General features: G+C 40.3%; 1 protein-coding gene across 8 annotated transcripts in view; it reads right to left on the reverse strand.

The window, feature by feature from the left end:
* LOC133136743 (protein phosphatase 1 regulatory subunit 36) overlaps positions 1-14,082 on the reverse strand; it is a 73,637-nt gene that overhangs the window by 44,375 nt on the left and 15,180 nt on the right. For 6 of the 8 annotated variants that reach the window (XM_061254439.1, XM_061254441.1, XM_061254435.1 and 3 more), the window contains 3 exons: positions 8,814-8,962; positions 8,319-8,382; positions 7,707-7,805 (listed from right to left, as the gene is read on the reverse strand). In XM_061254439.1, the coding sequence (XP_061110423.1) occupies positions 7,707-7,805; positions 8,319-8,382; positions 8,814-8,946 (296 nt within the window). In that variant the 5' untranslated portion in view covers positions 8,947-8,962. Of the gene's footprint in view, positions 1-7,706; positions 7,806-8,318; positions 8,383-8,813; positions 8,963-10,044; positions 10,092-13,641; positions 13,709-14,082 lie in introns of those variants that run through there. The other 2 variants (XM_061254440.1, XM_061254442.1) reach the window with 2 other exon arrangements.

Raw genomic sequence — 14,082 nt, forward strand, 5'->3', positions numbered from 1 at the left:
ACATACATATCCACATTCATCTGGGCGTGGCTAGACAGCGCCCCCTATGGCTTTTTTCTAATATTGTGGACACATACTTTCACGTAAATGCACCACGTCTGGTAGGCATAAGGGTCTCCTCAAGACACACACATTTCTCATTTGCATCCCTTAACTTTTCCCAACAGGAAGTGAGCAATTTTGGATTTTGTGTGTTTTTAAGTGTTTTTTCACGTACCAAACTTTGAAATACTCTTCCTAGGGGGTTCATCACATTCACACAAAATGTGGTCAGCAGGATATTATAGCCCTGACACACAACTATGAACTGATTTTTAATATCTTGGAATGGTATGGCTATGGTCAGCCTTAAAATTAACTTGTAATGCTGCCCAAACAGTTCATGTTTTAATACAATTATGTATTAAATAATTTCAAAAAGGTATTCAATTCTACATTGCCTGATTTTGAGGCTACAACTTTTCACATATGTTCATTGTTGGAGTGTCATCACATCCATTAAGCAATAATAGTTCACTATTTTCGCTGGAGACTCATTATATCCAGTCTTAAAACTTCAACGCAAGTCGCAAATGACTCTCCCATTTCTAATACGCGACTGCCATCTACTGGCAAAAGTTGGTATTGCATATATCTTTCAATGACGTACAATGTTATTTGGTTTAAAAAAAACCGTGTTGTAGCATTTTAAAGACTCAATACAAAACAGCTGTTCGGAAAGTTAGCTTGAAAACCAAGAAGACTTATTAAGGAATTCGAGCCGTTTCTATTTGACTTCATTCGGTTGAAGTGAATGCCGTAACCCAATTAAATGTAATTCGCGTCGGAATACACATAATAGCCTACACTGTCAACGTGAAATAAAAATATATAGAGGTTTAAATCGATCCTATATTGGGACATTTGTTATGATGGCTGGTGCAACGGGCATTTTCGGTACCGTTGACCATAATCGAATGCTAGCATTTATATCATTACACTGACCAAGTCCTGTTAAAAAGCACATCACCTTTGTGGAAACAGTGAAGTTGTCTACACAATCTATTCTACTCACAGACTAACTGCGTCGCTGTAACTTCCCCCCATTTCTGATACGGGGATTCCATTTATTGGCAGAAAGTGGAACTTTTATATTTTTCTTCCTTCAAGTGATTTTTCAACGATAGGTTTTTTTTTCTTTTCTAGCGAGCCAGTAGGCATAACGATGTATGATTTACAGCTGCAGCCTACGTGACAAAATGTATTGACAACACCCAGCCCGACGTTTCTTTGCATCTATTTTCATTTTTGAATAGAATATCTGAAATAAATATTAAAGACATTTAATGACTGTCTTTAAATGGCAGGAGAGTAGCATATATTTAAAAGAGTCAAAAGTCAAAAAGAAACGTTAACGTTTGAGATGGCTCTGGTCGAACTCTGTGTTAACATGAGACCGTTATGTTCAACAAAGGTATGGCATGCAGGTCGTTGCGAGATGACGCGCATTGGCTAACAGCAGCCAGCCTATCCACTGTCTGTGTGAGTCAAAAAAACAGGTCAGCTACGTTTGTTTACATGAATAGAAAACTTTCAGTTAAATCGCCAGATATGTTAGTTTATTTTGCTTGTCATTAAACACGAATTAAGAGAACATACAATTTCGCGAGGAATTTTTGACTTAATATGAAAATACCGGATTGAGGGCAGAGACTTGGCATCTCCTTTAGATTTGGCTGAACAAATGCGTTTCAGGCAGCATAATTACCGGTGAAATGGAAAAGAATGATGCTGGCTAACTAGACGTTTAATGCAATATTATCCGACACTTAGGAGAGAAATTATTTAACCAAGATAAAAGGAAACATACAACTTTTGGCCAATAGATGGCGTACGTGTATAAGAGGGCAGAATAGCTTAATGGTTCAGACAGTGGATTAAGACATGCAAGGTCCGCAGTTCCATCCCCGGTGCGGCCACAATAAAGTTGAATAGTTTCTTTACGCCAATGGTTTTATTTTGAGTGCATATTTATAACCGAATGACTTCTCAAGCGTAAATTGTGCCTCCCGCTGTAAAATCTATTGAAATTAATTAATCTCTGCTCTCCATACAGGACTGGAGCATATTATTACAATGTGCAAGCAAGAAGTAATTTTTGTTTCATTCTACATTGTCTGATGTGGCAGAAACTTCACACATGTTCATTTTTGGAGTGTAATCTCATCCATATACCAAGAAAGGCTCAATGGCATAGCGCCACCATCTGGGAACAGGAAGTGGCTTTAATTTTACTTGACATCTTCCAATTTGGCTGAAAATGTACAAATATGTTAATTATTGGAGTGTAATCAAATCCATGAACCATACACGGCTCAATATTATCGCGCCACCATCTGGCAACAGGAAGTGGCTTTAATTTTACTCGACATCTTCCAATTTGGCTGAAAATGTACAAATATGTTCATTTTTGGAGTGAAATCAAATCCATAAACCATACACAGCTCAATATTATAGCGCCACCATCTGGCAATAGGAAGTGAGGCTTATATCATTGATGCATTCCAATAGCAGCAGCAACATCTTCATTGATCAAAGGGGAATTCCTGTGCACACTATACGTTGTCCAGGACGGTGATTATTTCCAAAGTGTGTACATACTGTGAAACATGTCATTGGCACAACTGTGCCACCAAGGCGGTTGCGCCCATGGTGCTTGGGCCCGTTCATTGCTGCTTGCAGCTATATTTATTATTATTATTATTATTATTATTATTATTATTATTATTCTTTCTCTTCCGTCAAATGGGCATTTTTGAGGGCCTTGCCATGGCTAAAAAGTCTTGAAATTTTGCAGACACATCAGAAGTGGTGGCCGTCAGGATCTATCAGATGCTCAGACCTGGGTGTGGCCGAGGGACTCCACAGCGCCCCCTATTGCGCTGACCCCCCCCCCCATTGCATTGTTGTCTATTGTGGGCAGGCACTTTGAACAACATGAAACTAATTTGGTAAATATGTGTGGCTCCTCAATTCAAACACATTTCTCATTCGCATTGATGCAAATATGCGAACAGGAAGTGAGCTATTTTGGATTTTGTGTGTTTTACACGTACTACACTTTTAAGTACTCCTCCTAGGGGGTTCATCACATTCACACCACCTGTGGTCAGAATGGTCTCAGGATATTCATGATGCTAAATTGCCAGGATATTTTTGATAGCTCAAACGGGACGGTCCTGGGGAGGCGTATAATTTTTATGTCACGCCACGCCAACAGGAAGTGGCCGTAATTTCATGGTCTACATCGTCTGATCTGGCTGATATTTTAGAAATACGTTTATTGTTGGAGTATAATCACATCCATATCCCAAGAACGGGTCAATGTTATAGCGCCACCATCAGGCAACAGGAAGTGAGGTCTTTATCATATTTGTATGCCTTTCTGCTAGGGCATTCATCACATTCACACGAAATGTGGTCAGCATGATCTTAAGATAGTCATGACCATAAGCTGTGAAGGGATTTTTGATATCTCAAACGGTATGAAAATGGCGAGTCGTACAGTACACATATTGCGTGCAAAAAAATGACTTTTTTTTCGACATCGTCCGATCTGGCTGATATTTTACAAATATGTTCACTGTTGGAGTACAATATGAAATATATACATATCAATCGGGGCGTGGCTAGACAGCGCCCCCTATAACTATTATTCTCTTTTTTTTCAATGTATTTTGCATTTTTGAGGTGCTTGCCATGGATGAAAACTCACAGAATTTTGCACACACATGAGAAGTGTTGGCTGTCAGGATGTATCAGATGCTCAGACCTGGGCGTGGCCGAGGGACTCCACAGCGCCCCCTATCGCATTGTCTTCTATTGTGGGCAGGCACTTGGAGCAACCTTCACCTAATTTGGTATGCATGTGGGGCTCCTCTGGACAAACACATTTCTCTTTCGCATCCAATCAAATATGTGAACAGGAAGTCAGCCATTTTGGATTTTCTGAGTTTTACACGTACTACACTTTTAAGTACTCCTCCTAGGGGGTTCATTGCATTCACACCAACTGTGGTCAGAATGGTCTCAGGATAGTCATGATGCTAAATTTGAATAAAGTTGAATAGTTTCTTTACGCCAATGGTTTTATTTTGAGTGCATATTTATAACCGAATGACTTCTCAAGCGTAAATTGTGCCTCCCGCTGTAAAATCTATTGAAATTAATTCATCTCTGCTCTCCATACAGGACTGGAGCATATTATTACACTGTGCAAGCAAGAAGTAATTTTTGTTTCATTCTACATTGTCTGATGTGGCAGAAACTTCACACATGTTCATTTTTGGAGTGTAATCTCATCCATATACCAAGAAAGGCTCAATGGCATAGCGCCACCATCTGGCAATAGGAAGTGAGGCTTATATCATTGATGCATTCCAATAGCAGCAGCAACATCTTCATTGATCAAAGGGGAATTCCTGTGCACACTATACGTTGTCCAGGAAGGTGATTATTTCCAAAGTGTGTACATATTGTGAAACATGTCATTGGCACAACTATGCCACCAAGGCAGTTGCGCCCATGGTGCCTGGGCCCGTTCATTGATGCTTGCAGCTATATTTATTCTTTCTCTTCCGTCAAATGGGCGTTTTTGAGGGCCTTGCCATGTGTAAAAAGTCTTGAAATTTTGCACACACATCAGAACTGCCACCCTCAGGATCTATCAGATGCTCAGACCTGGGCATGGCCGAGGGACTCCACAGCGCCCCCTATCGCGTTGTCTATTGAGGGCAGGTACTTTGAGCTACATGCAAAAAATTTGGTGGGCATGTGGGGCTCCTCAATACAAACACATTACTGATTCACACTGATGCAAATATGCGAACAGGAAGTCAACCATTTTGGATTTTGTGGGTTTTCACAGGTACTAAACTTTTAAGTACTCCTCCTATGGGGTTCATCGGAGTCACACCAAATGCGGTCGGAATGGTCTAAGCATAGTCATGATTCTGAATTGCCAGGATATTTCTGATATCTCAAACGGTATGGCCGTGGCGAGGCGTACAATTTCGATGTCTCGCCAAGCCAACAGGAAGTGGCCATAATCTTGTGGTTTGCATCGTCTGATCTGGCTGATATTTTACAAATACGTTCATTGTGGGAGTGTAATCATATCCATATGCCAAGAACGGGTCAATGTTATAGCGCCACCATCTGGCAACAGGAAGTTTTTATCATATTTGTATATGTTCCTACAAGAGCATTCATGACATCCACACCAAATGTGGTCAGCAAGATCATACCATAGTCCTGAACATAACTTGTGAAAGGATTTTTGATATCTCGAACGGTTTGGCAATAGTGAGGCGTAAAATACACACGTTACGAGCAAAAACAGGAAGTGGGCTTAATTCTGTTCTACATCGACTGATCGGGCTGATATTTTACAAATAGATTCACTGTTGGAGTGCAATCACATCCATATCCACATTCATCTGGGTGTGGCTATGCAGCGCCCCCTACGGTTCTTTTCTAATTTTGTGGACATATACTTACACGTAAATTCACCAAATCTGGTATGCATATGGGTCTCCTAAAGACACACACATTTCTCATTTGCATCCCTTAACTTTTCCAAACAGGAAGTGAGCTATTCTAGATTTTGTGTGTTTTTAAGTGTTTTTACACGTACCAAACTCTGAAGTACTCCTCCTAGGGGGTTCATCACATTCACACCAAATGTGGTGAGAATGGTCTCAGGATAATCCTGATGCTAAATTGAAAGGATATTTCTGATATGTCAAACGGTACGGCGAGGCGTACAATTTGAGGTCTCGCCACGGCAACAGGAAGTGGTCGTAATTTCATTCTAGATGGTCTGATCTGGTTGATATTACACAGATATGTTTGTTGTGGGAGTGTAATCACATCCATATCCCAAAAACGACTCAATGTTATAGCGCCACCATCTTGCAACAGAAAGTGGCCTTAATTTTACTCGACATCTTCCTTTGTGGGCGAAAATTTTGAAATATGTTTATTGTTGGAGTGTAATTAAATCCATATTCCAAAAACGACTCAATGTTATAGCGCCACCATCTGGAAACTATAACATTACATTATTGGCATTTGGCAGACGCTCTTATCCAGATTCACAGGTACAGTGGAATGTAGTTTGTTCATCCTGGGATGAAATACCTGCTTTTAGGTGCCAGAAGTTGGCTGACAACTGCAAAACAGATGCGCAGCAGTAATCAAAAACAATGGTTATGCAACTAAATATTAGTTCGGTAACTTAAAGTGAAATGAAATCTTGAAAAAATTATTCAGTTTATACAGTTTGAAGAGATTTTCAAGCCAAAAATGCAGATTATGCTTTTCTTTGCCTCCTGTAAAAGAATAACACAGACTTGATAAGATTTGCTAATGCTTTGATTTGGAATTGAATGAGTAATGTTTCCACCACATTTGAAATACTGAACTAAAAGCTATTATTGCACTTTATTCACTTTTTTTAACGCACTGCTATTTATTTGAACACAACTGTACTTCGCTCAACAAGATTGAGGTCTTCCTCTACCAGTACCAATCAGCCCAATTGCAATTACTGAGCTCACCTGTGCTCTCTTTCTTCTCAATGATGTTTCAAACTGTTTATTTTGGTAGGCCTACTGTTTTTCTCAGCCTCATAATGGCTTTGTTGACTGTTGCTGGCACAACTCTGGTCCATATGTACTGAGGTGCTGCCACACAATTGGCTGATTAGATATCTGCATTAACATGCTGGTGTATTGCTCTACCTAATAAAATGGTCAATGAGTATACATGCACGAAGGAAGGGCAACTGTTTCTCAACAGAAACAGTTGAGAAGCCAACTGTATAAAAGGGATGCAATTCCCATTTTCAAGGATCATGAGACATGGATGTAAATACCCACAAATTAATGGTGACAGTCTGTACTTTAACCTCATAGTCATAATTTAATCTCAAATCGAATGTGCTGGAGTGGAGCAGAGCAAAAAGAACAGAAATTGTACCACTGTCCAAATACTTACAGACTGCACTGTATCTCTGAAAACTGCAGCTCATTATTAAGAATAGCCATGCAGAAAGTGCTCACATTCATAAAGACACCAAACACAGAGGCCATATGTAAAACTAAGACTTTAGCCTTCATCTTTTACCACTGCTGTACATATTTTCTTTTTTACATCACATAACAATAGAATATCCTTAGATTTATTGTTTATATTACTAGTTTTTCTTCCACATGCACAATTCCAATTTCAATATAAGGGGACAGATCCAACACTGAGATCGGTAAATGGGCTAGGCTGTTTAGTTGAAATCCATCTTGAAAGTATGTTCATGTCCAGACTTAATAACCAAGCTATATGCAGTTCACCTATGTACGCTATGGCATAGATTTAATGCAAACCATGAGTATACACCAATCAGCCACAACATTAAAACCACCTGCTTAAACCTGTTCTTTCATGATTAAAAATGTATAAACTTTAAACTGTATAAACTCATCTATAAACACTTTATATTTAATTATATGATGTGTACTTTTTAAGCAGATAATCAGAAGTGAATTACATTCAAAAGTTTGATTCTTAAATTAAATTATGGGGGAGGCTTAAAAAAGAATTATTGCTGTCACCAATCACACAGTTTCCGCTGAACCCAATCTGTTCCTCTGTGCAGCCCATGAACCTACATCATATGAGGTGTGGTTTTCTTTTCCAGGGTTGTCTTCACAAAAAAGGAGGATAGATAAAGCAGAAGTGATGCAAGAAACTCATCTAGCTCCCGTTGTCTGCAGGAACACAAGGCAAATATTCAGCTATATTCAGTCTTTTTATCAATGTAGCTCTGTTTATTATATACAATTACAACAATTTGTTCCAATGTCTGAAAGACATTCAAAGGATTGTCATGAGATTCATGATAAGTCACCCTAAACTCTGATAAGTCACCCCAAACTCAGCAAAACTAAACTGCTTATATACGGTTGATTCATTCCATCAGAAATATCATAAACTGGTAGCCTAGCAACACATTTGTTTCATAATTTATAATGATGACTTACTGCGAATGCAGCACAGCAGTGACAACAGAAATCTCACAGAAAGTCACTCCTTCTCTTGTATTATTGCATAACTTAAATATAATTGCAATACAAAACATTACTGACACTGTTACCAGGAATTTTAAGAACAGCAGGTGTAAGGTGCTATATAAATATCATGCAATATCCATTTACCAATGAATTACCCATTAATACTACACACAGATTAAGAACAATTTGTATAATTAGGATATTCCTTACTTCAATATTGGCAGGAAACCCAGAGGAATAGGCTCCTTCTCCTGCTGCAAAATCAGTGTTGCCTCTGTCGCATGAAAATACAGTCAACCCCCAAAAGCTAAAACAAAACATTATTAATAATGGAATAAAAAGGGATTCTATTTCATATCTTCACACTTCAATCAATGCAACTGCATTATATATGGCCTCTACATAAACCGGGAACATAATCATGTAAATGTGCTAAAATTAATGACAGGCTTTAATACCAGTGTATTGTACACAATTATTGCATATTAATCAGCAATACAATTTGTGAACACTATACAATGAGAAGAACATTCAACATTCAAAATAAAATAACCCCCCCAACAAACATGCTTTTCATAAGGTGTATGGATAATGCATGAAATGTGCACACATCATGGCTTGAATATGAGAACATACTTATGAACTAACACCACTACCATAATGAAAATTTTGGATCAATATGCATTTTGATTCCTTTAAGCCTACGTTTAATATCTTCAATTGTGACACAGTCCCTCTGGTCCCTTTTTGGAGATGACTTATAGGCATTTAGCTGGCATTCTCCAACAGCATTCCTGTCTGTGGGACTACGGGCCCTCGGTTGGCCCTTGCCGGACATTGCTGACTGTGTAAACCTGTGAAAATAGGAAGCCAAAAAAAGATGCAAATGAAAGTGACTGCAAAGTGGCTGGAAAATATTGAAATTACCATAAATTATCTCAGGTCCTTATAATGCAGGTAGGAATAAGTAGAAACAGGTTAGATAAGCATCCCAGGAACTTTATTATTTAGAAATATCATTACATCTCTAGATTATGGCATTAGAGAGTAATTGCTAATATTAGTTCTATATGATGGCATAGAAAGTATTCACAATATACTTCATGTTTGTCTTGTAACCGCTGCCTTTTTTGAACATGAAATACAACTCTAGCGGGTGCACTCTGTAGACTGTCCGGGTGCTGCACTCCCTCACAGTTGAGTTCCGCCTTTTTCGTTAAGCAACAACAGCAACAGCAACCACATCTGCTGCAGTGCATCTGCAATAACAACCACACCAAGTAGCAGCACACAAACAACCTATATAGGGGGAATCTGTCTCGAGGTCCATGATGCCACTGCAACGGAACAAGGTAGACCAGGCTCTGGTTAAAATGACCACAGATTTCCAGCCATATATTAAATCAGTCAGATATGGAATCCATATCTCAAATTCAATAACTCATCCCAAATGTCAAAGCCATAACTGAATACATGTGCAGAAGTACAGTGGCCTCAACCTTCGAGAGGTGCAGCTGCAAATGGGACAGGCCCAACTGCGACTGAAACAAGATATGGCTACACGGTGTAATTCGACCTACTACAGGTTGATGCACATCACAGAAGTCAAGGAACCCCTCGTCGCCACTCTGGCCTTGGTGAAACCTTAACTACCAACACCATCCGTGGAAGAGTGGGAAATCGTGAAGGAGGCTTGCAAGATCCTGCAGCCGTTTGAAGAAGTGACTGTGGAGCTGAGCTCAGAGAGGTTGTTACAAATGGGAAATGTATTGCTGGGAAATGTATTGATCAAATTAAGTCTATAGAGTGCTAGCTGCACCGTATGGCTCCTAATTAGACAATTATTCCTAACCCAAGGTGTGTGCTGTGGGCTTAATGGAAAAAAGGAAAAACAAAAGGGCAGGGGGCACATCCACCATTTCCACAGGTGACTCACCTTGTTTGGAATCGTCCTGCCTTCTGTGGGGGTGTGCTCTCTTGGGGCTTTAGCAGTTTAAGTGGATATAAAAGAAAAGAAAAACCAAGCAAAACAAAATCTCTACTTATAAAACTTCCCGAATCAAAATAATTATTCTCCCCAAATCAGGTAGGTGAGTATAACAGCGTAATATAACATGCAGTAACCTTCCCTCAAAGTCATGCTTACCAGTAAATGGCAACTACATGCCGCAAGAATAAACTTTTCCTTTAAGCCGTACCTCTGACTGTACTCACCAAAACCAATCTCAGTTTTCGTTCACTTCATAACAAGGTATGTGAAAATAATGTCATGCATATGTTGTGTCATTCTTCATTATTAGGCATATGCAGTAGTTAGTGGCCTGTGTAATTTCAAATATAACTAAAATTGAACTATTGCATTACAGTAAACAAGAAAAAAAACATTTATAGTACTGTTCATTTTCCCCAGGTTTGTAATGAGCTCAGAAGCTATTCTAATGGTGAGAGGGCTCCAGAGGGCTAGCCAGCCAGTCCATGAGATGGTTGACATCCTTATGGCAGAATTGGCTAAATGATTTAGAGGGATTGAACAAGTGCATGTGCTAGCAGAGGCTGCACTTTCTGACCCCAGGTTCAAGAAGCATGCATTTGTACAGGCAAGATATGCAGAGGATGCTGTGACAAGGGTGGTGGGAGCAGCAGAGGGTAGCAAGACCACCGCCACCAGCAACACCCAGCACATAGGAAGGGAATCAGTGCCTCAGGTCACTATCCTGAGGCCAAGGGTCCAAAACCCCTTAGGGGAGGCAATGCTGGAGTTTGTGGAAGTATGTCTTGATTTAAATGGAGAACAATGAAGTAGTGGCTGAATTTAAAGTATATGTATAAGAAATGATTACGTAACAGATTGTTTGGGCTGCCTGTCACTGCATGAAAGAGTGATGGCCTACCTGTGGGTGAGTTGAGTTTGTTTAAATAAAAAAAGGATGTTGCTGTAATGAATAAAAATAAAACAAAATGGAAAAATGTTGATGAGGTACCGGTGTATTAGCTAACCAAAAACGCATTCTAGCTAACCAAAAACATAAAAAGTACCACCCATCGGTGTTCCTGCCATCCCTCTACCTCATCTCTGCTTGGACTTATTTCATTCGGATTGGATATTTATGTACTTTTATTCATCTGTTTATATTTAAAGCCATCTTTTCAACAAACCAGTGTCAACCAGCGGCAGATGGGTTTGCCTACTGAGTCAGGTTTGTCACGTTTCATGCTTGTCATGTCATGTTTTATGTTTAGTTATTGTCTTGGTTATGTTATTGTCATGTCACGTATTATGTTAGTCTTGTCATGTCAAGTAATATAGTTTATTGTCATAGTTTTGCAAACTTGTTATGTCACAATTCATGTTTCATGTTATGTTGTACTGTTCATTGATTAGCATACACTTTTTCGTGTCTTTCTGCTAATCTTGCATTCCTGCTTTCTCTCTTTCCCTTTCTGTCACTCACACCCGAATTGTTTCAATTTCCCTTGTTACTAATCTACTAACTTTAGATCAGGACTGGGTAATACTAACATTCTAACCATGTGTTCATGTTACCTTACGTTTCTTGTGCATGTCATTTACTAATGCCATTTACTAACGCTAGGGCAGGATAGGTTTATTACTAACGATTACTAATTACCTTGTTAACTTGTCAATCCTCCACACCTGATTTCCATTCTCATGCTGCTCTCAAGCTAATTGTCTACACCTGTCTACACCTGCATATAAAGGTCAGTTTCACCTCATGTCTTTGCAAAATTGTGAAAGTGAAGTAGAGAACTCCACCGGGCGGATTAAAATGCATTTTTAAAGGATAACACTGGAGCCTACCCACAGCAAGAGAAAGGAGGAGTCTGAACATGAAGAAAGTGATTAAGACAACGGCAAAGATTAAGAAACAACAAGAAAGGGCAAGGGACAAACACTGCAAGGAAGAATTCATTCAGCTCTCAGAGAGGCCAAGAGAAGAGGGGCCGGCAGAAAGGCTCTCTGAGACCTAGAGGACCTCAGAGACTGCAGCTTGGCCGACTAAAGAGAATGGGATGCATGCTGAAAGAAGCAAAGTGGCTTCGCTGCAGTTCCAGACAAAGTAGACGACTGAGAAGGTATGAAGATGGGGGCCACACCATGGCTCTTTTAGATGGGGGAGATTCAGTGTCTCAATTCCCACTCCAAGTTTAACTCATTGTTAAAGGTGTAACATGGTGGTTGGTCACACTTTCTAGGTTGTTATATGCAATTTCACAAGCGGGCAGTGAAGAAACATGATGAAAGTACTAAGTATGTCCGTTCTCTAGTTTTGGAGAAGTAAGCATTTAAAATTTATCGTCCTGTTTGCAACCAGTTGAGAATATTCCCCTGACACGAGGATAACCACTTTCTTTATCCCTCCCCTATAACTCGTGACCCATAGTTTGCGCCACTGGCCTCCAGGCAAGACAATGAAAATATTTGACTAACGTTAAGTTCACTCAGAGTGCCTTTTAAAGACCATTTAAAGATATTACTGGTTATATTCATTACATTACATTACATTACATTAATGGCATTTGGCAGACGCTCTTATCCAGAGCAACGTACAACAAAGTGCATACCCATAACCAGGGATAAGTGCGCTGAAAGACCCTAGAAGGATGTACAATTTCAACTGCTACCAGTACAACAAAGATAAGGACCAACGGGAAATTTTAAACAAACAATCAACAAACACAAAAGTATGACCAAACTACTTAACTAGCCAGACACTGCTTACCTAGCCAAACTAAAAATACTGATACACAAAAGAGTAAATCACAGAAAGACAACAATTAAGGTTCACAGGGAGGTAGGGAGGGACGGGGAGAGGTGCTGCTTGAAGAGGTGTGTCTTCAGTTTGCGCTTGAAAGTGGGAAGAGATTCTACAGTTCTGACGTCAACGGGGAGTTCGTTCCACCAGCGTGGAGCCAGAACAGACAGTAGTCGTGAGCGTGAGGTGGAAGTTTGGAGAGGGGGAGGTGCCAAGCGGCCTGTGGAGGCTGAACGAAGAGGTCTGGCAGGGGTGTAGGGTCTGATGATGTTTTGTAGGTAAGCTGGGGAAGACCCCTTAACTGCTTGGAAGGCTAGCACCAATGTTTTGAATTTGATGCAAGCCATGACAGGCAGCCAGTGGAGGGAAGTAAGCAGGCGCGTGACGTGAGTATTTGAGAAGGTTGAAGACCAGACGAGCTGCTGCATTCTGGATAAGCTGGAGGGGTGTGATGGCGGACGCTGGGAGGCCGGCCAAGAGGGAATTGCAGTAGTCCAGGTGGGACAGAACCATCGGTTGGACCAGGAGCTGGGTCGAGTAGGGGGTGAGAAAGGGGCGGATTCTCCGTATGTTGTATAGGAAGAACCTGCATGACCGGGTCACCGCCGCAATGTTCTCGGAGAGGGACAGTCTGCTGTCCATCACCACGCCGAGGTTCCTTGCACTGGGTGATGGTGTAAGTGTGGTATCCCCTAGGGAAATGGAGAGATCCAGATGGGGAGAGGTAATGGCAGGGATGAATATAATTTCAGTCTTACCTGGGTTGAGCTTTAGATGGTGGTTGTCCATCCAGCTCTGGATGTCACTCAGGCAAGCAGAGATACAGGCTGAAACCTGTGTATCAGAGATGGTGGGAATGAGATGAAGACTTGGGTATCGTCCGCATAGCAGTGGTAGAATAGACCATGTGCAGTGATAACAGGGCCAAGGGAACGAGTATAAATAGAGAAAAGAAGCGGGCCTAGGACGGAGCCCTGGGGAACTCCTGTGGCAAGGGGCCGAGGTGTCGATACCATTTCATTTAGTATTAGCTAGCTAGTTTGCTTTCATAAATTGATGTTATTGATAACATTAGCTAGCTAGTTTGTTTTGACAAGGATGTTATAGTTGTGCTTTTATCTTAACTAAAAATATAATTGTCAAGTCAGCCTCCTTACCTTAGCTATCAATAGTTGATATACTAAGTTAGCTAGCTAGTG

The sequence above is a fragment of the Conger conger genome, chromosome 9 (genome assembly GCF_963514075.1).
Source record: "Conger conger chromosome 9, fConCon1.1, whole genome shotgun sequence".
Taxonomy (NCBI): Eukaryota; Metazoa; Chordata; class Actinopteri; order Anguilliformes; family Congridae; genus Conger; species Conger conger.